Source organism: Cyanidioschyzon merolae, chromosome 20 (genome assembly GCF_000091205.1).
Source record: "Cyanidioschyzon merolae strain 10D DNA, chromosome 20, complete genome".
In the NCBI taxonomy this organism is placed as follows: Eukaryota; Rhodophyta; class Bangiophyceae; order Cyanidiales; family Cyanidiaceae; genus Cyanidioschyzon; species Cyanidioschyzon merolae.
Window position 1 is genome coordinate 68484 of NC_010146.1, and position 24224 is coordinate 92707.

A 24224-nucleotide genomic window follows, 5' to 3' on the forward strand; every position below is an offset into this window, starting at 1 on the left:
GCGCGCGTTCTACCGGCAACATGAAACACCTGACGAACGTCAAAGGAAATCATGCGCTGGTGCTGCGGCTCGGCAGCTGGATCTGTACCAGTGGTGGTGCCGCGTAGCACGCCGTACGCGGTCCACGACTGGTGGCGAGCGTGCGGAAGCGAGCGAGCGTTAAACCGCCCAAAGGACTGCGTCTGCGTAACGCCTCCAGGGGCACTAGACCTCACGCCCACAATTACCAAGTTTCAGCAGTCCCGTTTATGAAAGTCAGCGCGTACCCCTAGAACCGCTTCTTCTTCTTGGGTTTGTCCATGGACCAGGGTTGCAGACCTATCTTGGGGTAGTGGTCCTCGGCGCGACTAAAAATGCGCAAAACCGCCCGCACAACGTCGTCCAAACGTGCCTCTTTTCCCGTTACAGGTATGGTCACTTTCTCCGCAACCTCGTTACCGGGGAGGTTTTTAGAGGCCTCGCTCAGTGCCTGCAGGTTCGTGATGACGTCGTTGAGCTCCTTGACATCCTTCATCAACTCGTCCCGGATCAACCGCGTGCGCTCCAGAAGCGCGTCGAGATCCTCGATAGAGCACCCACTCTCTAGGCAAATCTGCGCCTGCTTCCGAACGGTCAAACGCTCCTGATCGTCGACAGACATGCGCAGTGCAGCGGAGGCGAGTGTGAATCGGGACGACGTTCCACGGCGCGTGAGCTGCGACAGCGCACAAGTTGTAGCGTTCACCCTCGGGCGCACGAACGTCAGTCCTGTACTAGGAGTCAGTTGGAAGCACAACATAGTTCCCAGCAGCGGAGCCACAACGACAGCGTTATACGAAGCGCCTGCTCTGACGACGTCGACGATCATGTACGAGATCCGAGGGCGTCGTCTCGGGGCGAGAGGCGACGCGAGTCGCGCGCACACCACCGCCGCCGCGGCGCTGCAGCGGCAGGCAGCACAGCGCGCTCCGTATCTGCGTGCCGCTGCGGCGCTGCGATGCCGCTGCAGGCACCACCAGCGTGTGCCAGGCGGATCAGCAGCGGCGCCCTGCGCAACGTGTCTTCCATATGGTGCGTTCGCCCGGGTACGATCCATGCGTCTAGCGAGTATCCCTTGTACTCAGATTTTCTGGATGTTGTCAGCGATGAGAGACGCTTTTCTTATTTAGATAGTTCTACGTTCCGCAAGGCACGGATCTGTGGTCTCGTCGGAACTGGGGAAAACGCTGTGTTCAAGCAGATAGATCGTGTGTCGGTCTTCTGTTAGCCTCTCGTTGGGCATGTGATCGAATCCTGATCGCGCGCGCGCGCGTGCTTAACAGGTAGGCCCAAACCTGTGGAGATGCGTTGACCGGTGACCGACACAGGCTTGTGTTCAGCTGCTGGACGATGTGGCAGCATGGGCGCTCTTTCGACTGGGAAAAGAGGGATGCGTGTCGGAGGAACGCAGTCTCGTGTAGATACACCCGTTGCTTCTGGAGGCTGCAGTATAGTCCAGCGCCGCGTGCTGGTCGTTTTCGTGGACGGGGCTGTACGGGGCTCGGAAATTGTCCACCAGTCGCTGTGTTTGTGCGATCGTGCGCATTTGCTAGGGAAGGAAGCGGATCATCGGGGGCACGGGCCGTGTCGATCGCGAGTCGATTTCAGGACATGCGAACACCCGCCCAGAACTTTCATGAATAAACCAGTCTTCATGTGCGAGCTCGGAGCGTCTAGCAGACACCCGGCCTCTATTCAGATCGGGGCACGAGCCGTGTCGAAGTGATGCAGGGCTGCAGTCTCGTTCCGCTGACCCGCACCACGACCCGCGAGCAGCATCCATCACGGGAGCGCTTCTCAAGCCGACGCCTCCAGAGGTACGGCAGGCACTCGTCGCTCAATAGAACGTACGAAACGACCGATCCGTCTGAGAAGAAGTATGGGGAATGGAACTTGGGTGCATCGCAATGGGGGCGTTTTCGGAATGCCAGCAGCCATTCCTGCGATCTGCGAGACGCGAGCGCAATGATCTCGCAGCGCGCAGCGCATTGGGCGAGCGCTGCAGTTCGTGAATCCGAGTCGCTCGAAGCGTCTTGGGCGAAGCACTTGCCACGGAACCTATGCGAGCGACTTTTAAGTCAACCGCCTTTCTGCAAGTCTACGGTGGTGGTACGACTCCCTGCAGTAATCGTCACAGGCTGAGGCGACAGACTTGGACTTTGGGCCGACGGCGATCTGGCTACAAGTGCGCCTCCGTTGCAGCGCTCTCGCTCACACAGCGGACTGAGTACTCTCGGAGAGAACTTCTTCGAGCTTTTTCATTGTTGCCGGCAACCGCTGTCTTTGCCTATACGGCAGCGATGACCGTGCAGCAGGCAGCTGCAGCTGTCGCGCCGTCGACGACTGGTGCACCGGCAACCGCACCCAAGACGGGTGCTGAGATACCAGTCGCACCGTTGCCGTATCCATATAATGCCCTTGAGCCGGTCATTGACGCCAAGACGATGCGTCTGCACCATGATAAGCATTTTGCGGGATACGTGAGCAAGACGAATGCGGCGCTCAACGAGGAGCAGCGGAGGACGTTTCCGGCGATCCTGAGCCGGCTCTCGACGATATCGGATCGGGCGTTGCGCGAGACTGTGCGGAACCAGGGTGGCGGCGCCATAAACCACCGTATTTTCTTTCAGACCATGCGCGCACCGGTAGCGGATGCCCAGAAGAATGTTCCGGACGGTGCCCTTGGTGATGCTATAGCGCGGCAGTTTGGATCGTTTGAAGCTTTCCAGAAGGAATTCAGCCGGGCCGCGAAATCGTTGTTTGGTTCCGGTTGGATTTGGCTGTTCGAGCTTGGCAACTCAACGCGCCGAGAGTTGCGGATTGGGACCTTTGCGAACCAGGACTCGCCGCTCATGCAGGGCAATTTGCCGCTGCTCGGTCTCGATGTCTGGGAGCACGCCTACTATTTACGCTACGGACCCGATCGAGGTGCTTACGTCGATGCCTGGTGGCGAGTCGTGAACTGGCCTGCTGTGGCCAGAATCTTCGAGTCCCGTCAGCTGCCGTAGCGCGGCGACGAGTTGGCGCTCGAAGCGCGTGGGACTTTGATTGACTTGTTCACGAGGAAACGCTTACGGCTACACAGCGGGGCTAGCAATGAAAGACGCCCAGCGGTCAGCCGCGTAGGTGGTCGTCTTCGTGCAGCAGCTACGAAAGACGGCTTGCTGGTCGAGTGTGCCAAAGCGCACCGTGCAAGAACGCCGGAACGACGAAGCAACTGCAGGGCGGCAAGATATAGCGTCCTGAGGTGCACCGGCGCTCGTCAAGCCGGTGCCAACGAGCGCAATCTTCAATAAGGCCCCCGTATAGCACCCGCGCAAACTTTCGCTAAGCGCTTCGAGAATATGAGAGATGTTTGGGCTTGCGCTGCTGCACAGCGGCTCGATGCGGAACGCGTTCTGTGCGCAACGAACATCGCCTCGCTGCACACGGAAAGAACAACGAATCCAAAAGATGTAGCGAACTGAACGTGATCCATGCGAATATTAACAAACTAAAATGATGCTAGATGGATGACACAGCGCGCAGAGGCTGCATCGCCAGGGCCGTTGCGCGCTACGTATCCGGGTAGCGAGGTCCGGGGAAATCGAAACGATGTCTTCCGTCCCTGGAAGCGTACGGGGTATAACCCGCCGCTGGGGCGCGGCTTATACCCAGTTGGACATCAAAAGGGACGCGTCCGATGAGATAACTCGGGCGAACACGCGGACGCTTGGTTCACTTGCCACTTCTGATGAACACCAGCCTATGTAGGCATTTTCTGCTACTGCTTCCGATGGATCTCTCTGATTTCAGGTCTTAAATGCGCAGATCTGCCACATGCCTCCAGCTCTGTAGTCAACCGTCGAAGGGTACTGGCGGCGGCTTTGAGGTCCCGATTTCGCAGCTTCCGGCTCTTGGCGACGCATTTGATGCATAGACGGGCGTGCCGATCGACACTTTGCTCCGATTTATCAATTGCTTTGTATACAGCTTCAATGCACCTTTCGCAGCGTTCACAGTGAGCTTTGGTCAGGTGTTTTCATATGTCCATGACGCTGCTTCTTCCTGCTCCGAGCGTTCGCAAGTCGTGCATGAACGCGTGCTTCTCTGCTCGATCTATGCCTTTGCCGGGCACAGAATGCTCCGCTCGGTACCGTTTGCAATTCGGCATTCGGTGATGTCGCCGAAGATCACGAGCTTCGTCTGGGCATTCCCGTCGGCGAGTATGCTGTTCGCTGCACGCTCGGGCGTGTGCCTCTTCACTCGATAACTCAAGATCCGCTACCTCGTACGCGCTTCGTTTTCCGCGCACGCTTCCCATAGGACATGACGATGAGCGTGACGGACTCTGAGGCACCTGAACCACTCGTGGGCATCGTGTCCATACGTTCCACCGGCGTACAACAATGCGGACAAGGCTTCTGGGGCTCCCTTCTGCTTCGCGCACTCATCGGGCCACTCTGTCATTCGTTTATCTCCGCAAACACGAAGATGAGAGGCGCGCGAATACACCTCACCATTGTTGGGGCAAGTCGGACGACTGGAAACTCGTTGCTCAAACCCGTTGCCGATAACCGCAAGTGGTCGGATTACTCTTCGGATCTCACGCAAAAGCAAGCGTAGAGGTTCTCTCTCCCTTCAGTCAGGCTTGTGCAGATCACATTGAAAGAAAACCAGTTCGCGAGACAATGCATCCGTATTGCTCGTTGTTCCTCCGTAAATTTCCTGTTCTGAGCAGGGGCACGTCTGGCCTCAGACAGATCCTTAAGCCTGCGGGATCTTCGCAGTTGCTGACGATGGATACGCTTGCGCTGGTGGTCTCGGCGGAGGACACGACGTCTCCTCGTGGTCGTGGTACTGACCTCTCGTTGCTCCGTTTCTCCTTCCCATTCGTAATTTCCCTCGCCTTTTGCCGCCAATTGTTCTTACAGCGGTTCGTGAGCGCCTTCGAATGTACTAGCGAAAGGTGCATAGTTCGCTTCATACCGTCCTTGGTCTTCATTCGCTGCGCATCTTTTTCGACACGCATGCTCCCCGATGGACGCCTCTGTCCTGCCGTTGGACGGGCAAACCCGTCCACAACGAATGAAAAAACAGAAAGATCGAGAACATGAAGAATTTGTATTTAAAGACCGCTAAAATGAATCAATGAAGAAGCGTCAAGGCTTGTACGCGTGCATTGAATAATGGAGTCGAATACGTTGCGAACCCGCGGTCGCGGGCCTCGTGTGTCATCTTGATGACGGTTGCGTAACGAATTCCAATCGAAGAGCGTGTAAAGAACTACTCGGAAAAGTCGCTCAAGACTCCAAAAATCGGCCTATGAACCTATAAGCGCTCGTCACCAAACTTGCAGTGTCGAGCCTCTGCACCTAGGAAAAGTTCGGAGAAGCATCGCAAAGCACGAACGTAGCGTCCAGTTCGGCGCCCGTATACCCAATTGGACACGACTCAGATCTGTCAGGTTTGATCCATGAAATCCAATCTTCAACGCTTTCTCACGGTACACGCCAAGGCGTCAAGCTGGTACCGCGGGCATCGCGCGCGGTAGCCCAGCGCCCTGCACCGCGGCACGCCAGCGAGGCGCTGGTGGCAGTGCGCTGCTGCCTACGTGAGGCGGCGGCTGCACCGCTGCACCCGTTGGGCTGCGCGATCGGCATTGCAGCGAGCGCCCATTATCGGTGCGGACGCGCGCGCGCGCACACGCATTCGCCAGGGTGCCACGAGCCGGTGTTACCGAGTACCGGTGCGGCGACTCGACGCTTGTACTGAAGCCTTCGTATAGGCGCGCGAAGTGAACCAGGCCGATTCAGCCCATATATCGCGTAACCTTGGCCTCGGTCACTGCTTTTTTTCGGTCTCTAGGGGCAGTGGTGAGAGCGGAAATACGACGTTCGCGGGCTGCTCGCAAGCGTTCGAGCGTTTGCGCTGCGTGCCTCGCCCAGCAAAGCGCGCACACCAAGCCGTGAGCACCGCCCCTCGGAGGTGATCATTAGCACTGCGCTTCCAATTCTACGCAATTTGGTTTGAAAGCGTGCGAATTGAGGCGAAAAGAGCGACACTCGAGGTAACCAGTGACTTGTTATTCTAGGGACCGCGCGACGGAACCGACGCAACTCTTGCAGCGAACTCGTGCCGAACGGCTTTAATTGCGGACGTGCTACGCACGCAACGACTGGGGACGCTCTCCTTTCAGTTGGTGGATAAATTCGAGTGCTGAGCGACTGGGTTTTGTCACATTGTTTGTGAACTCGTCGACGTGTGCGTTCAAGTGGCGAGACACGAAGCTACCTCTGCACATACGCACGCATACCATGCGGCAATTCATACCAGTGATTCACGGCTCGTTGGACTGGATTGCTTTGGAGGCATGCTCGCTCGCCTCACTGAAACCGGTCACATTACCACATCAGCGGCATCGTGAGCCGGCTGCAGCGGTTGAACTGCATCCAAGCGCCGCAAAATTGTACAACTATTGCAGATTCAATGGAATCCCCGGTAAGCAGCTGGATTCCGTACCAGAAGGCGCAAGCGTCGCTGAAGAGGCCCATGTCGCTGTATACTTGCAGCCGATAACGCCAGTGACGGGCGAGAGGCATCGTGCCCGTGCACCGCTTCTTGTGGACTCGCCGCACTCTGGAAGAATCTATCCGGTCGACTTTGAATTCTATCCGGAATTCACCAAGCTCCGCCGAGGCGAGGACGCCTACGTCGACCGTCTGGTCGCGCCTGCGTTGCACAGTGGCGCTACCGTAATCGCTGCTCTCTTCCCTCGAACCTATATTGACGTGAATCGGCACGAGAACGACATCGATGTGGAGCTGCTAGCCTCGCCATGGCCGTACCCAGTGAGGCCTTCCGAGAAAACCGCTCGTGGTCTGGGTTTGTTGCGGCGCTATGTGATTCCCGGCGAGCCGGTTTACGCCCCCGGGAAGCGTTTAACAGTCGAACAAGTTCACCATCGTATTGTATCTTATTTTGAGCCCTATCTGACCCTAGTCGCGAACGCGATAGATGCTCTCCACTCCGAGTTCGGTGTTGTCTACCATCTAGACGTACACTCGATGAAATCCAGGGGAAATGCCATGACGCCGGATGGTGCTGGCGCTTCGCGTCCCGATGTTGTGGTCGGTGACCTGCGCGGCCTGGCATGCGAACCAGAATTTACGCAGTTTGTCGTACAAGCGCTCGAGGCCGAGGGCCTTAGCGTCAGTGTCAATAAGCCGTATGCTGGTGCCGGCATTCTACGGCGATTTGGAGCACCTCAGGATGGAGTACACTGTCTGCAAATAGAACTGAATCGAGCGCTCTATCTGGACGAGGAGCAGGTGGAATGCCTGAGCGATGGCCGATTTGAGCGGCTGCAGAGCGCGCTCGCTCGCGTCTTTGCACGCGTTGCTGACTGGACGCTGAAGCGTGCCGCAGAGGAAATGGGCAAGCCGATCTCAGAGCAGGACACGGAAGCGGACTTTGTGCGCCGCGTACTTCCGTCCGTCGCGCGGCGCTTGCGCAGCTCGGGAATGCGCGTCTCGGCGAGCCTTCTGGAGCCACTGCTGCTTGGCGATGCCGACGGGGGTCATGAGTCGGACCCTGACTCCAATGACAGTCTCGACAGTGATTACGAGCAAGAACCGGAGATTTCGGAGAAGCAATCCCCAAAAGGCTTGTACTGCATCCCTTCCTGACGGCGGACGCTTCGCTTCCACTGTTGAAGCGCCGGATACAGGCATCGTGGTGGACACCTACCGGTGCCGGTGTTTGACGTGGATGGCGCAGCGGCAGCTCTGGAAGTCGTCGTACACGGGACTGCTGCCGCGCTCGCACCAGGGCGCTGTCCGACGAGTGCACCGCGTCTGCTGGAAGTGGCGGGCTACTCGCTTTGCGCCGGGCGCTCATCGTAAACGCGTGCTTACAAACAAACAAAAGAACGATACAGACGTGCCTTTTACCTCTCTGTCCGACGTACCGAGCAGTTGGACCAGCGCATTCGCACGCAACCTGAGACCTGCCTTGATAAAAGCCGTGTCGCACGCAGGTCTGCGAAGTTCCAGCACGGAGCTATCCCGATGCTATCGTTCCATGTGCTGGTACTGGAAGCTGTTTGTGGCAGCAACCAGAACGTCTCGGGTGCCAGTGTATATGTGGTAGTCTGGTCAGGGGTTTCGCGCGGAGGTACTTATTCAAAGTGCCTCCTTAACCCACGAATGACCACATGACGACTATTCGGAAAACGAGCGCAAGCCTCAAAGCGTCTGGGCGTTGGGACCACGCTTCCTCCCTGGCCCCGTGGCGACGTTCACAAAACGGCGGTTGTACTTTGCTCTCAGGTTCGCTCTTCCGCGGGGCTTTTTAGGTTTCTCCTGCTTCGCCACTTTCGGGGTTTGTGCCTTGACCTTACCCGCACGCGCCAGTGATCCGTGAACCTTACCCATTTTGTAGCGAGTTCCAGTGCGCTAACCAACTATACTCGAGTGCCACAAAACCTGCGCGATAGCGCAACGGGTGCGCTTCCGCTGGTCCAGTAGCGCGGCGCGGCGTATTTGCCTAAATTCAACAAGTCAATTGACTTAAGGATCTGTTTTCGGCAGTGAGCGCTGGTGCAGCGCAGAAGCGCAGCGTATTTTCCCTAAATTCAACAAGTCAAATGACTTAAGGATCTGTTTTCGGCAGTGAGCGCTGGTGCAGCGCAGAAGCGCAGCGTATTTTCCCTAAATTCAACAAGTCAATTGTCTTAGACAAGCCTGATGGTGCGCGACGTTCTCCGAATCGACGTCTCGGTAGGCGCACCTCCAGATCCGGCAGGCAGAGGACACGATGAGCATGCCGATTTCAAAGGGAAATACGCGACCCTGAACAATTGTCGATTTGCCGGGAACCAGCAGACATCGCGTTCGAAACATACACTGTTGCTGGTGCCGCGTTCCATGCAAGACGACGGCATGGCATGACAGCATCAAGCGTGCATCTCGAACGGACGCGGTGTATTTGCGTTAGAGGCATGGCATAGACTTCGACCTCGATGGTGTTCCACGCCCAGGTACGTGTCGTCAAATGCATTTTCGTGGTTTATATCAAACGCGTTCGTAGTGCGTTCATTTGAAGAAATCAATATAATCCAACGGATCTGGTAAGGACATTGGAAGTCGAGGATCCTCGAGGGCCGGGGGCCTCAGGCCTCAGGCACCGGAAAAGCAGAACGAAAAATCCTCTCCTCGCCGACCAACGAGCGAAGAAAAGCAAGCGATGAAGGAGAAGAAGATGGGTGGTAATGGTCCAAAAAAGGTGTCCACCGGACTGGGCGATGATGAGACTGTCGTGGCACAGCGGGCACAAGTTCTAGCGATCCTCGCCATGACGAGTTCAGCCAGAGGCAATAAACACAGGAAGGTCGTGAGCCGCGACTTCAATGCCGTCATCAATATAAGATGATATGTAGTGCTGAGGACGAAAACTGCGGAGCTGACGCGTGCGAGCTTTGTGGGCCAGCCTTCTCGGCTCGAAGTGTGCCTGGATACACTGAAGCCGATAGCATCGGGTCGGTCAGAAAAGTCTGGGAGGCATGTGCACATGGGCAGATATATTTACCTCCCATGGCCAGAGCGCGTTTCCCGTTATAATGGCCGTGTGTATGAAGGACTGTTTTCTTAGGGCTCGAATGGATACCGAATTCGTAGGGCCCTATCGTTCGCATGCGTGTCTGAACTAGCCCTCAACACCTGTATCAGCTTAAAATCGGATATTGTATTGCTCGCTCAGCGTCTGTCTTGCGATTTTTTCCTAGATGCATTCGATGTACAGCCTCGACAATCAGATTGCCGGAATAAACGGCCAAGCATGTATAGTACGTGATAGGATGCCCGGTTGCTTTTTCGAAGTGCCCCCGTTGACGCTGTGCCGCTGGCGTTCGTTACGTACCCGGAGACTCGCGATGATGTGCGACGCGTTCCGATCAGTGATTCCCAAAATCAACCGGTTCCATGATCAGGTTCATATGCACAAGACTGCGTGATACTCCGCTCCTGACATGTTGGACGCGCTTACCACGCATGCGTCTCTTTTTCGATATTGTCTGTTTCACGACAACTCGTGGGTGCAGCAACTCGTGCCGCTGGATTGACGACGACGACGACGACGACGACGACGAAATAAAAAACTCCATGTCGTCCCTTGGCGACCATACAGAAGCTCATGCACAAAGTTGTACGGATTTGATGGTGTCCAAATCATCGACTCCGATTGAAAGACAGGTCTGCCTCTGCTTTGTGGCCGCCGCCGCCGCCGAGCCGGCACATGACTGACGCAAAATACCTCCCAGGGCGTGCGCTTCCACAGGATGCCGTCTCTTCCGTTTGCATAGAATCGGGTGCTGGGCTCGCACTCGAGCCATCGCAACGATCGCTTCCAGTGGAGCGTACGCCAGCGTCTTGCACGAAACGGGCGTAGATGGACCTGAGGAACTCGACTTGCTCTCCAGCGTGGATATTCCCTCCTGGACTCGTTTCGTGATGGACAATATCGCGTTCCACCAATCCTCTATCGAATGGAACGGCGAGCGCTTTCATGCGTAGCGGGCAGCGTTCTCGAACAGAACATCGCGCGGCAGGCGCCCGTGAACGTAGAACGCGACCCCAGGGTCGGCAAACGAGGATGGGATCGAGGCGAGCCTCCTGTTGCCGTCAAGGCCACGTGGGGAGCGATGAACCGAGCGTTCACGCGTCACGAGGCAGCGATCGGAGTGGCAGCTGTGGTGGTGAACAGGTGGCAGCACCTGACCACAGGCACGTGTCACTGGTGCGAGGGGCGCACAGCGACGCTGCATACAAAGAAGACGGAACTGGCAAGCGCGGTATCGATTGCAACTACCGTCTACGTATGGAAAGCGTTGACATTAGCCGACTGCGGCGTCGTCGGGGCTTGAACGTCGCTGCCTCGCCCTCGATCGCCGACCTCAGCGAGCAAGCATGTGCGTCCGGATGCAGCCGTGTCCACTCGCCGCGCTGCGACACGCTTCGATGCCAAACCGGGTACTGTGCCCCATTAGAGCCCAATCAGCAACGCACCCAAAATCTCGCGGATGCTGCGCCCTGTAGGCTGGAGTCGGCCACAATGCAACGCACCAACCTGGATGCGCTCGAGCATACGTGCACCCTTGGTGGCGTGCATCGGAAACGTCCACTGCGTATTTAGACAAACCTCAAATTCTGAGCATCGAGACAGGCCGAGAACTGCCAAAACATCGTAACTTGCAATGAAAGAAACTGTAATCTCTCGGCTGGCTGCCACCGCCAATCATCGCGCATTCCGGGATAATCTCATAGGCTGGTTCCCCGATGCTTCTCAAAGAATCCGAGCCAGGTACCAAGTGCGGCTGGCGCCAGATGCTCCATGGCCGGGGCGTCTTCATCGCACAGCGTGTATGCAGCGACCGCACCGGCGCTATAGGCGCCATTGCTGTCGCTCTCGGCAGGCACTAGGCACACACGATAGGACGTATGAAACGACCAGAATATCCGAGATGAAATATAGGTCATGTAACATGGAGGTAGGGGTTTGACAGATACCTCACCTCGCACTGAAAAAAAAAGCCAAAAAGAAAAGAAAAACGTGCATAATCGGAGAACGCTGGCCTATGGAAACGTTTCGTCCATGAAAAAACATCATTTGCCAGCGGACGCAGACGCCACAGACGTCCGATGTTTCCTGCTTTGATTCGTGGTGCAGCGCGCTTCTCAGAACGTCTTCGGGGTGACTTGAGAAAAAAGATGCAGCACCAAGCCCCGAAGCCGCTGATTCTCATCGATATGGACAACACGATTGTATCATTTGACGACGCGTTCGTGAAACGCTGGAAGGAATTGGATCCACACGCCGACGAGGCCCTGATTCGGAAACGGCAGCACTTTGAACTCGAAGAAAACCTGCCACCCGAAGCTCGGGCAATAGCGGAGAAAATCATGGGGGAGCCCGGGTTCTATGCCTCGTTTCGACCACTGGAAGGAGCTATCGTGGCCCTGCGCGCGATGATCGACCGGTCCTGGGAGGTCCGGCTGTGCTCGGCCCCGCACCCGCTACAGTGGGAAGACTGCGTGCGAGACAAGTACAGCTGGGTCCGCGAGCACCTGGGTAGCGATTGGCTGCACCGCATTATGATCGTGCGTGATAAGACCTGTGTTCGTGGTTCTGTGTTAATCGACGACAAACCCAGTATATCGGGGTTCTATCCCGATCCCGAGTGGCTCCACGTCGTTTTCGATCAGCCGTACAACCGCGACGTGGAGGCGCGAGCGCGCCTGAGTCACTGGTCCCAATGGGAAGAAGTGCTTACACCGATCCTGAAGGCTCAAGGGTTTTCTGTTTAAAGAAACGGAGATGAATGGGCCCAGCTGGCAACGTTTGACCGGTGAGCGAGCCGGCTCTCCAGCTAGATGCCAGATTAAAATCGGATATTGTATTGCTCGCTCAGCGTCTGTCTTGCGATTTTTTCCTAGATGCATTCGATGTACAGCCTCGACAATCAGATTGCCGGAATAAACGGCCAAGCATGTATAGTACGTGATAGGATGCCCGGTTGCTTTTTCGAAGTGCCCCCGTTGACGCTGTGGCGCTGGCGTTCGTTACGTACCCGGAGACTCGCGATGATGTGCGACGCGTTCCGATCAGTGATCCCAATATCAACCGATATCATGATCAGGTTCATATGCACAAGCCTGCGTGATACTCCGCTCCTGACATGTTGGACGCGCTTACCACGCATGCGTCTCTTTTTCGATATTGTCTGTTTCACGACAACTCGTGGGTGCAGCAACTCGTGCCGCTGGATTGACGACGACGACGACGACGACGACGACGACGACGACGACGAAATAAAAAACTCCATGTCGTCCCTTGGCGACCATACAGAAGCTCATGCACAAAGTTGTACGGATTTGATGGTGTCCAAATCATCGACTCCGATTGAAAGACAGGTCTGCCTCTGCTTTGTGGCCGCCGCCGCCGCCGAGCCGGCACATGACTGACGCAAAATACCTCCCAGGGCGTGCGCTTCCACAGGATGCCGTCTCTTCCGTTTGCATAGAATCGGGTGCTGGGCTCGCACTCGAGCCATCGCAACGATCGCTTCCAGTGGAGCGTACGCCAGCGTCTTGCACGAAACGGGCGTAGATGGACCTGAGGAACTCGACTTGCTCTCCAGCGTGGATATTCCCTCCTGGACTCGTTTCGTGATGGACAATATCGCGTTCCACCAATCCTCTATCGAATGGAACGGCTAGCGTTTTCATGCGTAGCGGGCAGCGTTCTCGAACAGAACATCGCGCGGCAGGCGCCCGTGAACGTAGAACGCGACCCCAGGGTCGGCAAACGAGGATGGGATCGAGGCGAGCCTCCTGTTGCCGTCAAGGCCACGTGGGGAGCGATGAACCGAGCGTTCACGCGTCACGAGGCAGCGATCGGAGTGGCAGCTGTGGTGGTGAACAGTTGGCAGCATCTGACCACAGGCACGTGTCACTGGTGCGAGGGGCGCACAGCGACGCTGCATACAAAGAAGACGGAGGCGGCCTCTGACCGCAGGCACGTGTCACTGGTGCGAGAGGCGCACAGCGACGCTGCATACAAAGAAGACAGAACTGGCAAGCGCGGTATCGATTGCAACTACCGTCTACGTATGGAAAGCGTTCACATTAGCCGACTGCGGCGTCGTCGGGGCTTGAACGTTGCCATCAACACGCTTACAATGCGAACAATGGAACTAGAGCGGAGGGAATGACCAGCGTATTTCGTACGGGAACTAGGAGACAGGAGACGGAAGCAGTTGCAGAAATACCCCGCAAAGGCTTTTACTGATAATAATGGGAGAATACCCAATTGTAGCGTGTACGTCCTTGTTAGCTTACCAGTTCCATTTCATTCTGGTATGGATGGAGACGGATACCCGTGGCGTCATGAAATGACGCCAGCGACCCCAACAGCATCTGCTGTGCAATCATGGCAGGTTGAATACAGGTTTACCGCTCGGTTTGGCCAGCTGGCTCCGATGCTGACGTACACCGTTGGCCATTCTTCGCGTGATGTCGAGCCTGAAGAGGCAACACATGAGGCGCCCCTTCTGCTCAGCAGGACGCCTACGGGCGTCTGATGCGCGCGCACCAGGGAGAAAGCGCCGCCCACAACGGCGGCGATGGAAGCATGCGCTTCGCTTTCGCAATCGAATATGCTTATAAGCAAACGGGAACGCAGCATCGGTATCGCCACATCAGTGCACGCGTTCGTTGTCACTGCAGAGACGCACCCGGCGCTGGTGGAATCGCAGGCTCAAAACTCCGTTCGACATGCCCTGGAAACGTTTTTGCCAACGTGGATTTGCTTCGATACGGATGCACGCTGCCAGTCCACATGCAGGAGCTATCGCGCCGGGCATAACTTGCACGACGAAGTGACACCAGCGTCGATTGCCAGTGATCAAGTCGCATCACTGGCATCCATCGGCTGCCGCCAAAAGACGAACCCAGAGGGTCCATCCGGCAAGAGACACGTATTTGATGCCGCAGCTCTGGACAAACGCCCTTCTTCGCCGTTCAGTGCTTGCATTGCGAATCTTACAGCGGGGTATCACTGAAAACCTCGAAACAGGCGAATAGATTTAAGATGGAGTCCTCGACAATCAGCTACGCGAACAAACACTCGTACAGCACTGGAAGGCCCTTGCACTGCTGCTTCCTGTCATTTCGTGCGATGCCGGTTGCAGCGTCCACGGCCAGCGAAGCAAACGCCAGAGATACCCGCATCTTCATGCGTTCGGTGTGATCGAGAGCGTCGTCCGACAGCCAGCATGGAGCATTGAACCTTGGCGTTGCGTGGCAGTGCGTCCAAGGTCCATTCCTGCGCAATTACCAACGACCCGGAAGACCATTACGTTATCGTACAGGTTGAGCAACCAACACGCCCATTCACCGCTGCTGTGTTTGGCGCATTTGTCTCTGCAACGTGTGCACTTCGTTGCGATCGAGTCGAACGAGTCCCCGAGGTCGAAGCGCGCCCCGCCTGCCGAGACGCTACCTGTCTGTGACTGCGTCGATGACGCCGTTCCGCTTCCGCGCCTGCTGCTTCCGAGCCAGGCACCCGGTTTCGCGACGTGTTGTGCGAACTCCATAAATACGAGACAAAATTCGAGCCTAGCGGGTGCTGCGGCGACGATGGAGGCTGGGACCGAGAGCCCGACTCCGTGGCCGGTCGAGTGACAACGTGTACCGTCTGACATAAGCCCACCTGAAAGCCGCACTCGAGAAGCGTGTCGGTATCCTCGAGCACGTTGCCGAGATACAGAATACGCAAGTCCGACGCGGTTGAGCACGGTGGCTGGTGGAGCACTCGGAGCTGTTCGAGGAGCTCTTTTGGCTGTAAAGCTAGGAGCGCCTCTTTCACTTGACCTATTGTCGCATAAACAGGGAAAGATACCGAAAACGCATCGCCATTCACGCAGAGGAAACGAACCTTGGTCGTCTCTAGTGCAAAAGTCCCCGGTTGCAGAACTTGCTCCGAACTCAAGCGCGCAGGCACCGTAGCTGTCACTTGTGCCTGCTCCGCTGCGTCCTGATCCTTGTCAGAGCTCGGCTCGCTCTCCATGCCGCCAGAGCCGCAACGTCCGGCGCGCTTCGCAGCGTTCCCTGTACCAAGCGAGGTATCCGAGGTGAGCGACGCGCAACTGGTGTTTTCCGCAGCAGGTCGGCGCCCTTGGTTTTCCGCGCTACGCGGCGTCTCTATTTCAAGAGCAACCTCCATATACGACCCGCAAACTCGAACTAAGTACCGAACTGAAGTGGCGACGACGCAACGCCGACTCCGGTCCAGCGTCTGCAGCGTTCACAGGCCGCTGGCAAAACGCGGTCTGCTGGATGATGAGGCCTTACAGTCTTCTATCTGGCTCGTAAGCGAAATTAAAGACCGGAACAGTCTCTAAAGCGAGCAGCTTTGTAACATGCCTACAGCAACAGATAGGTCTGCGAGTCAAGATGATCAGCGTATCGGTTCGAGAGCGTTTGCGAGAGGCGCTCCCGTTGCTGTTCATGTACGCACTTGGGATGAATTGTCCAGGTTGGTAACAGCCACAAACAGTCGCGCTCACGGTAAACTAGGACCCATCCTCGGCATCAGTAGCACCGGTTCTTCGAATCCTCGGTTTCTTTGACAGAAACCGGTCGACGCTTCGTCTCACCGGGAGCAGAAGGCTCTGTTGGGATAACGGTAGCACATGCTTTGGCGTACAGAAGCAGTATGCCGCCCGACTCTTCCCGGGGGACAGAAAGGACCACGAGCGGAAACAAGTGACCCACGGAAAACCTCGCGTCTTCAAGGTGAAACTGAATGCTTTCTTCCAAGAAAGCTATCGCGAACGGATACAGCCCCTCGTCTCGCTTATACCGGCATCCTCAGCCATGGACTGTAAGGGGAAGCAGTCGCGCTCGCGAACTCCCGAATTCTGAGGGTTCTCGCTCGCGACCCGTGACCCTGATCACGCGAGCTTTTATTTCCTTTCTTACTGACAACGAAGGGAACGTATTTGAATAAGGTCAAAGATTGCACGAGCTAAGCGGCTGAAAGCGCGTTCCCATCCCCGAATAGGAACTTTTTTCCCAGTTGCTTGGTCGTCACTACGGAGACTAGCAGAAACGTCCTCGAGAAACCCATCAGCTCGAGTGTCACGTCGCGTGTTGATAAATGCAATCGTCTCTGACCCGGAATTCCGGAATGACAAATCGAAATCGAAGAACAGCGAGGGTCAACGAATATGGATTACGTTGGAATGACACAGATGCTTGCAGAGCGTTCCATAACGATGGTCGCGATGGAGACGAATAACATCCAGAAGAACTTCGAGTCTCGTGTCGCTCATGACATCCAGCTGATGCACAAAGTGTAAATGAAGGGCGTCTCGGGAGAGAAACATTGTCTGTGCCGAACCCGCTCGATGTTTTGTAAGTCTCGACGTTCCCTTCCCCCGCGAGTGATCGAGATAGGAATCCGGAGCTGAAATTGGCAGCCGAGATCGCGGAATACCTGAGGATACAGCTTCTCGAAAGCTTCTCTCTGAAAAAAGCGCCTGTCCGAGACGCGTTTTGGCCCTTCCTCTGGACATCAGATACTTGGAAGAGGGTGGAAACGCTTCGAGTACCCTGCGAGAATAGGATGCACAAGGTAGAACAGATAAACGCCGCCCCAAGACGTTCTCTCTCCCGCCGACGAGGCGTAGCCTCGCAATTGGTTACGTTCCTTTTCGTCACGTGAGCGTCATGGGCAATCTACGATGCCATGGCATCGTGGGCATGAAAGGAAATGAACGGAAAGCGAATGAGGAATTGCAGCGGAAGTTTCACACGAAAACTTCCACATCAAAGCTGCCGAGACCGTAAACAGTCAATTCGGTTTCCGTTCTCTCTCTGGTGGATACGGTGTCAGCGTCCAACTGAAAGTATCGCCGAATACTTTGGGCGAAAGGGAGACGAAGAAAGGTGTCTGCCTCTGAAAGACAACGAAAGACTCGTGCGCGTGGACCCGGGTTTGCCAGAGGTTGTCACCTTCGTGGACTCGAGTACAGCGTGAGAAACGCGTGATTACGGCAGCAGAAGATGCAAGCGCGAGGCGAGGTTCACATACAACGCGAGGAAATCACACAGAAAAAGAACCAGCGTACAGGTGAATCGTCAGCTTGTCACCTCATTCACGGGACGACGGACTTGGCTTACAAAACCTTTCTAAGAAGGTACTTGAGCGTTCTCCCTGAATGACTGAAACACAGAGCTCGTTCTGGATACCAGCGACTGAGACGCTGCCCGTCACCTGTTCTAACATAAAGCAGTCCATGGGATCTACACCCGCCTCTGGTGCCGAGCGGTGAAGAGAAGCCCATCGGGTTCGGAAACATGGATGCGGGAGCTACGCACCCAAAGGCCTGTCGCAGGTGCGGTACGTCGAAAGCGACCAAACAGAAGTTCATGGAAATGCGGTATGGTTGTCTGGTACACATCAATGAATGCCGGTCGCCGATAACGTGTTCGTGTTGCGGAATTCGCCTCACGATCATGAAAAAGACGTCGACGACGACGACGAGGGTCATCACTAGCGAAGAAACGAAATTAAAAGAAAAGAGGTCGCCTCTCGCTCGGATCCACAAAGTACTGCACTAATTGCCTCTAAAATGCGGATCCAGGGCAAACGCTCCCAGCTGAAGCACATCATGGAACCGTTTCCACAACGGGTGCCTCAACATCCGGGAGCTATTGAAGATCAGATTCAAAGCGGCCAACAACCTGCACCGTTTCCTCGCACGATAGAAAATGATTATCACGACTCGTAGACAAGAAACCCCGTAGCATCCTTCCAGAGCAAACGTCTCGAGGCAAGAGAAAGACGATCTTGTCCTGGATCTCGTGAACAAACAGCGTTATATTCTGATACAATCCTTCACGAGAAAATGGTATAAAAAGGGTATCCCACAATGTTTACGCATGCCTGTACGCTTCACGATAGGCGCGTACGCACCAACACATGAACACAGCCACGGACGCCATCGGGTGAACGCGTCCCGCTCTGCGCATCTCTGCCGAGGCGCTCGCTCGCGACGTCAGCAGGGCATCCATTCGTTCCATATTCGACCTCTGGTGCCTTTAGAGTATCACTGCGATAAGTTTCTGGACGCTCTGAAAACAGTTGTACGGAGTTTCTAGTCATGAGCAGCGTGTTCAGTCCAATTCACGAGGGTAATACCTATTTTTTGCTGATCCATGGAAAGTTCTTGCGCAGCGAGTCGGGTAAGACAATTACCGGACAGACACCATTCGATGGAACGCCAACGTACACCATCCAGGCAGCAACCAAGGAGGAAATCGATAGGGCGTACGAGAGCGCAGCTCAAGCGCAGCGCGAATGGCGTCGGGTGCCGCTCTGGAAACGAGCGGAAGTTGTGCATAAAGCGGCAACCATTCTGCGTGAGCACGTAGACGAAATCGCTACGGTCATTTTGCGCGAGGTCGGCAAGAACCGCAAGTCCGCGGTCAGTGAGGTGCTTCGGACCGCGGACCTCTGCGACTACACGGCCGAGGAGGGCTTGCGTATGGAAGGGCAACTCCTGGTCGGAGACTCGTACCCCGGGCAACCGCGCAACAAGCTGTGTCTGGTTCAGAGGGTGCCGCTCGGGGTGGTGCTTGCGCAGGGACCATTCAACTACCCCTGCAATCTGACAGGTTCCAAGGTCGCGCCCGCGCTTATGGCTGGAAACTCTTGTGTGGTGAAGGGTCCCACGCAGGGTGCAGTGTCTGCGCTGTACTTGACTGCAGCGTTCCACTTTGCGGGAGCCCCGCCTGGAGTTGTGAATTTCGTTTCCGGCCGCGGCTCCGAAATCGGTGATTATCTCGTCCAGCACCCGCTCTGTAATTGTATCTCGTTCACTGGTGGTAACATTGGGCTCGAGGTTGCGAAGAAAGCACACATGATCCCGATGCAAATGGAACTGGGCGGCAAAGATGCGGCTATCGTCTGCGATGATGCAGATCTCGATCTAGCTGCGAAATGTATTGTTTCGGGCGCGTTCTCCTATTCGGGCCAGCGGTGCACGGCTGTGAAGCTCGTCCTCGCGGTTGAGTCGATTGCAGAGGAGCTCATTTCAAAAGTCGTGGAACGCACCCGGGCACTGACAGTGGGGCATCCCGAGGATAATTGTGAGGTAACAGCGGTTATCAACAAGGCAGCAGCGGACTACGCGGAGAGTCTCGCCATGGACGCGAAGGAGAAGGGTGCCAAGTTCCTCCTAGAGTACCGACGAGAAGCCAACTTGATCTATCCTCTGGTTGTGGACCATGTGAATGAATCGATGAAATTGGCATGGGAGGAGCCTTTTGCGCCAGTGCTGCCCATCATGCGCGTCAAAGATGAGAAGGCTGCAGTCGCGTTTGCAAACCGTCTTCGCTACGGTCTTCAGGGTTGTGTCTTCACGCGTGATGTGAATCGCGCGATATCGCTTTCTTCCAGTATTACTGCCGGCACGATCCAAGTGAACGGTGCGCCAGCTCGAGGTCCAGATCATTTTCTGTTCCTTGGTCACAAGGACTCGGGGATTAATGCGCAGGGTGCCAAATGGAGCATCGAAGCAATGACGAAACTCAAATCAATTGTAATCAATCTCCCGGAGGAGGCGTATATGGTGGCCAACTGAGACCCTTTTGTATGGTACGTGGCATCGAAGCACAGGTCGCGGCGGATGCCGAGATGCTCCTCGCGGCATCGAGGCGTTACGACGACCGCGAATACTGAGCACGATACGCCTTTTGTGATGATGTATCGTCCGCTCTGTGTGCAGCGTTACGCGAATATGATGTGTGGTGTTCTTTATGACTCGCAGGGGGACCAATGGTGATGACTGGTGATCGTCACATTCATGAATGGGAAACTGCCGCCATCGGGCGGGTTGCGTAAACGCAGGTATCCATGCACGCCGCTGCATGCCCGCTCTTGTGACGTGCTCGAGCCAGATGGGTATCACCACACGATGAATGTCGATGATGCCACAAATCCGGTTCAGCATACTCGCTCTTGTGACGTGCTCGAGCCAGATGGGTATCACCACACGATGAATGTCGATGATGCCACAAATCCGGTTCAAGGAGCATGGATTCCCGTCCACGGCATTTTGGGATGCAGTGATCAGTATGTGTTGGTCGACGAGGCGATCCCTTGCTCGCTCCTGGAAACGACTTGCAGGAACGAGAAGCGCAGTGGGATACCACAACACTTTGGTGTGGCGTGTATAAAACCGATATGGGTGGCGACCTTGGAACGTTTTGGATGCCACCACCAATGACCTCCAGTGGTACCGAGACAGTCGTAACCGCGTCTACGCAGGGAAACTTCCGATGAACGGCAGCGTAAACAGCCATGGAAGGAACGAATCGCGCATTGAATGAGCGTACTTCAAAACAGGAAAAAGAGCCCAGCGCTTGTTTCCATTTGGGATGCTGATTTCTATGAGACTTGTGGCTCAGCGTCTATGGGCGAGTTGGATGTTCCGCTACGGTCGACGTCCGCATCGACAAGTTGCGCGGATGGGCAGTTTTCCACATGCGTCGCGATATGGTCGACAACAGGGCGACCATGTCGCCACAGCCACGCCCCGAAATCATTGCGGCTCCATGCCACAATCCGATTATGAGCGGGTATCCATGGAGCATCGAATTCGACTGCGTAGCGGTCCCAAGAGACCTGGTTCAGTGCAGACGCCATGCGACGCTCAATGTCCTCGCGATCGCTTCCGCCCGAGTGCTGCACGTTCTTCTTCTTCTTCTTCGTTTTCTGGTCCCATGTGCAGAGGATCACCAGCCACGCGCCACAGAAATAGACGAAGCTTCGCAATAGGTAGAGCACTCGTGCACCACTAGAAAAAGGCGATACAAGCACTGATGCACCCGCGACGTCCGGTTTCAGTTGCAAAGTCTCCGGACGCGACGAAGCGCTAATCGCTTCAGGCCGGAGCTGCCAGATACGCACATGCGGCGCCTGGTGAATGCAAGTCGCCTCATAGGTTGTAACTGGCACTCGATATCGACGCTCATCGGGCAAAACCAAGGATGTGCCGGCATTCACCATGAGGTCGTAACTCAGGTTCGCCACAAGTAGGCGAACGCTGAAAGCAGCCATCGCTCTGAGTGCTGCCCGATGTTGCGCCATTCGGAGTAGGAGAGGTTCCTGTTCCTCGTCCAGTAGAAAGAGTTCGCGACCGGTTTGCCCTGCGAAGACGCCAGCTAAAAAGTGGCTCCATCGGGGGCAGTATCGCAACAAACCATAGCTGCTCACGCCTAAATGAGGTGTGGCAATACAGATGAGGGTGTGCGGCTCCAGACCCGCGACCTTCGTAGTTCCTTCGGTGTCATCGAACAGCGTCTCGAGGGCGCTCCGCACATACAGTCCGCCGAGGCTAAAACCGACGAGCGAGATCCACTGAAGCCGCGACCGATAGTCAGCAACAACGTGCTCTATTTCCGCAGCGACACGCTTGCCACCTGAACTGATCCCGTCGGTGGTGCGACGCCAGTTGCACTGCACGGTGTGCACCAGCAAGCCACGCTGCTGCAGTGCGTGCGCGAGGTACGTAAGGTCGCCGGGTGCTCCCTGCAGTCCGTGCACTAGAAAGCAAACATGTTTGCTCGATGTGTTTGACGTTTCCATTTGGAGCTGGAGTTTTGAAGCCGCGTCCCGAGGCGGCGCGCGCCGCTGCGTGTTTACAGCCCGACCTGAACGGGGCAACGGCGTTCGTCTGGACGTGAGGGCAAGGTTGCTATTGTGGCAGCGTTGCGCCTTGTCGATGCCAAGTAACAGGACGTGTACTTCGCCAGCAAACATAAGCTGGCCTTTGCGGTTGATGCCTGTTTTCGTCGTCGGCCAACAGGTCGGACTAGTCAGGACTGCAACGAGCCGCGCGCATAACGCTTTGCTACGGTTGCAGCCATGCCCGCTCCGAAAGGTGTCCACGTATCAGCGTCCAAACGCTCTTCTGACGCAATAAGGCGATGCTTTCGGCAACATGGGCTCTCGAATAGCAACCTTCGGTGCACTTTACTGGAAAACACCCATACGGATTGTGCCCAACGAGTTACAGCATTGGAGCGTTTACTCCACGTAGCGCGCGTCGGCTTCGTACGCGCACACACAAACACACACACACATGGATAGGGTCACTGCTCATGGACACTTGGCTCGGTTTGTGCTTCGTGTCCAAGCTAGTCGTCGTTGCGTCCAGTCAAGTCGCCGAAGAGAAATCAGTATACCTGTCGCGTGCCGGTATCAGGCGCTGAAGCCTCTGTCCTGACTTTTTGCAAAATGCATCAGCAGCATCATGTCGCTCGTATTCGAGGAGCGGCGGAAAAAGCACATGCTCATTGCAAGGAATGCAGTGGTCTCCAGTACGGACCTCGAATAAGACCAGCACTCGGAACGCCACTCCAACGAGTGTCCACGCACGAAAGCGATCTCCAGTCAGTGCTGTATCGTTCGTATCTCGCACAGTCTTTGAACTTGCACGTGGTCGTTTGCGCTGTGGGTCAAGGGCGCTCAGCTGCCGTAGTCCTTGCGTGCAGTCGGTACCTCACTGATATCCGATACTGTTATTGCTGGATCAAATTGCCGACGACGCGTTTTGTCGCAAGCACTTCTGAAGCACCGGCTTGACCGGTGCATCGTTGAAACACATTTTCCATTCAGTCGTTTCGCGCCTCTGCAGAAGGACTCGTGGCATCGTGGTCGGCACTGCTCGCTGTACATTCGCGTGCAGACTGGTCGGTTGCATGCCAGCCGCGGTTGTAGCGTGTGAACAGCTCATCCAACTCTGCAAGTCGTTTCGGCCCGATACTGCGCTCCTCGAGGCACATTCCAGCCTCAGGTCCACCGTAAACCTGGAAGTAAGGCAGTGACGTCACGCCTAATGACCGGCAGAGCTTCTTGTTCTCATCGAACTGCACCGCATAACAGCGGATGTACTTGGACGCTTGTTGTTGGCTTGCAAGCTCCAAAAAGCGTGGGTACACGTTGGCACACGCGTGACACCAGCTCGCTTTAAACATAACTATTGAGGCTCGTCCTGCCTCGGTGTCGGCAGTTACCCATTCCACAAAGTGCGCGTGATCTGGGACAAGCCGCACCGGTTCCGACGCGGACGCGGCGCTGGGATCAATGCACGCGCGCCAGTGCAGAGACCATCTGCGTGACTCTACAGGATGGCTAAGAACGCATAGACGATCAGCAGAACGACCACATCGCCGATAATTCAGGTTCCAACCCGTAGTGATAAACGCCGCACAACTCATGCAACCCTCCACAGCTCACACGTCAACGGATAACAGAAGTACAACAACAGCGTATTTCGTTAGCGAGAGCCGAGAGCCGGCGCTGCGGTTCCAGCGCGAAACAGTGCACATCGAGTGTCTGTACATGTTAGTTCCAAACGATACAATAAGGAAAGTAATGCTTATTATATGACACCTGCACAGATTGCCCTGCGTCTGTGCGGCGCTGCGCGGCAGCAGCAACAGCACCGGGCGCACGCAAAAACGCATCATCTGGGATCAGGCACTGATGCTGTTTCTAGCCGCCGCCATGCATCCTGTGGCCCTATGTCCGTGATGGGCAGTTTCAGAAAAAAAGGCGGGAAAGCGTCCGCACGCGAGGCACGCACATGCATAGACAGC

At 55.9% G+C, this 24224-nt stretch overlaps 9 protein-coding genes and 2 non-coding genes across 11 annotated transcripts, besides 1 other annotated feature; 6 read left to right on the top strand and 5 right to left on the bottom strand.

Moving 5' to 3' along the window:
* Positions 1–268: 268 nt before the first annotated feature.
* CYME_CMT026C (hypothetical protein) lies at positions 269–778 on the bottom strand (the record flags this gene model as incomplete). The annotated part of the gene is made up of 1 exon (XM_005539036.1): positions 269–778. One exon carries the CDS (start codon positions 776–778, stop codon positions 269–271), a length of 510 nt encoding a protein of 169 aa, XP_005539093.1.
* Positions 779–1046: 268 nt separating this feature from the next.
* Positions 1047–2636, top strand: CYME_CMT027T. The gene has a single exon (XR_002461688.1). It is a non-coding gene; the product is annotated as a hypothetical transcript (transcript).
* Positions 2079–3026, top strand: CYME_CMT028C (Mn superoxide dismutase:; the record flags this gene model as incomplete). Its single annotated transcript, XM_005539037.1, has 1 exon — positions 2079–3026. One exon carries the CDS (start codon positions 2079–2081, stop codon positions 3024–3026), a length of 948 nt encoding a protein of 315 aa, XP_005539094.1.
* Positions 3027–6314: 3288 nt separating this feature from the next.
* CYME_CMT029C (N-formylglutamate deformylase) lies at positions 6315–7685 on the top strand (the record flags this gene model as incomplete). Its single annotated transcript, XM_005539038.1, has 1 exon — positions 6315–7685. One exon carries the CDS (start codon positions 6315–6317, stop codon positions 7683–7685), a length of 1371 nt encoding a protein of 456 aa, XP_005539095.1.
* Positions 7686–8243: 558 nt separating this feature from the next.
* CYME_CMT030C (40S ribosomal protein S30) lies at positions 8244–8432 on the bottom strand (the record flags this gene model as incomplete). The annotated part of the gene is made up of 1 exon (XM_005539039.1): positions 8244–8432. One exon carries the CDS (start codon positions 8430–8432, stop codon positions 8244–8246), a length of 189 nt encoding a protein of 62 aa, XP_005539096.1.
* Positions 8433–11693: 3261 nt separating this feature from the next.
* Positions 11694–12359, top strand: CYME_CMT031C (hypothetical protein; the record flags this gene model as incomplete). The annotated part of the gene is made up of 1 exon (XM_005539040.1): positions 11694–12359. One exon carries the CDS (start codon positions 11694–11696, stop codon positions 12357–12359), a length of 666 nt encoding a protein of 221 aa, XP_005539097.1.
* A 2548-nt stretch (positions 12360–14907) lies between these two features.
* On the bottom strand, positions 14908–15777 carry CYME_CMT032C (hypothetical protein; the record flags this gene model as incomplete). The annotated part of the gene is made up of 1 exon (XM_005539041.1): positions 14908–15777. The coding sequence occupies one exon, from the start codon at positions 15775–15777 to the stop codon at positions 14908–14910; it is 870 nt and encodes a 289-aa protein (XP_005539098.1).
* A 734-nt stretch (positions 15778–16511) lies between these two features.
* Positions 16512–18542: a sequence feature (possible transcribed region).
* A 179-nt stretch (positions 18543–18721) lies between these two features.
* On the top strand, positions 18722–20203 carry CYME_CMT034C (NADP-dependent glyceraldehyde-3-phosphate dehydrogenase; the record flags this gene model as incomplete). The annotated part of the gene is made up of 1 exon (XM_005539042.1): positions 18722–20203. One exon carries the CDS (start codon positions 18722–18724, stop codon positions 20201–20203), a length of 1482 nt encoding a protein of 493 aa, XP_005539099.1.
* An 806-nt stretch (positions 20204–21009) lies between these two features.
* Positions 21010–22383, bottom strand: CYME_CMT035C (hypothetical protein, conserved; the record flags this gene model as incomplete). The annotated part of the gene is made up of 1 exon (XM_005539043.1): positions 21010–22383. The coding sequence occupies one exon, from the start codon at positions 22381–22383 to the stop codon at positions 21010–21012; it is 1374 nt and encodes a 457-aa protein (XP_005539100.1).
* Positions 21739–23433, top strand: CYME_CMT036T. The gene has a single exon (XR_002461689.1). It is a non-coding gene; the product is annotated as a hypothetical transcript (transcript).
* Positions 23238–23843, bottom strand: CYME_CMT037C (similar to thioredoxin-like protein; the record flags this gene model as incomplete). Its single annotated transcript, XM_005539044.1, has 1 exon — positions 23238–23843. The coding sequence occupies one exon, from the start codon at positions 23841–23843 to the stop codon at positions 23238–23240; it is 606 nt and encodes a 201-aa protein (XP_005539101.1).
* Between the last annotated feature and the right edge of the window lie 381 nt (positions 23844–24224).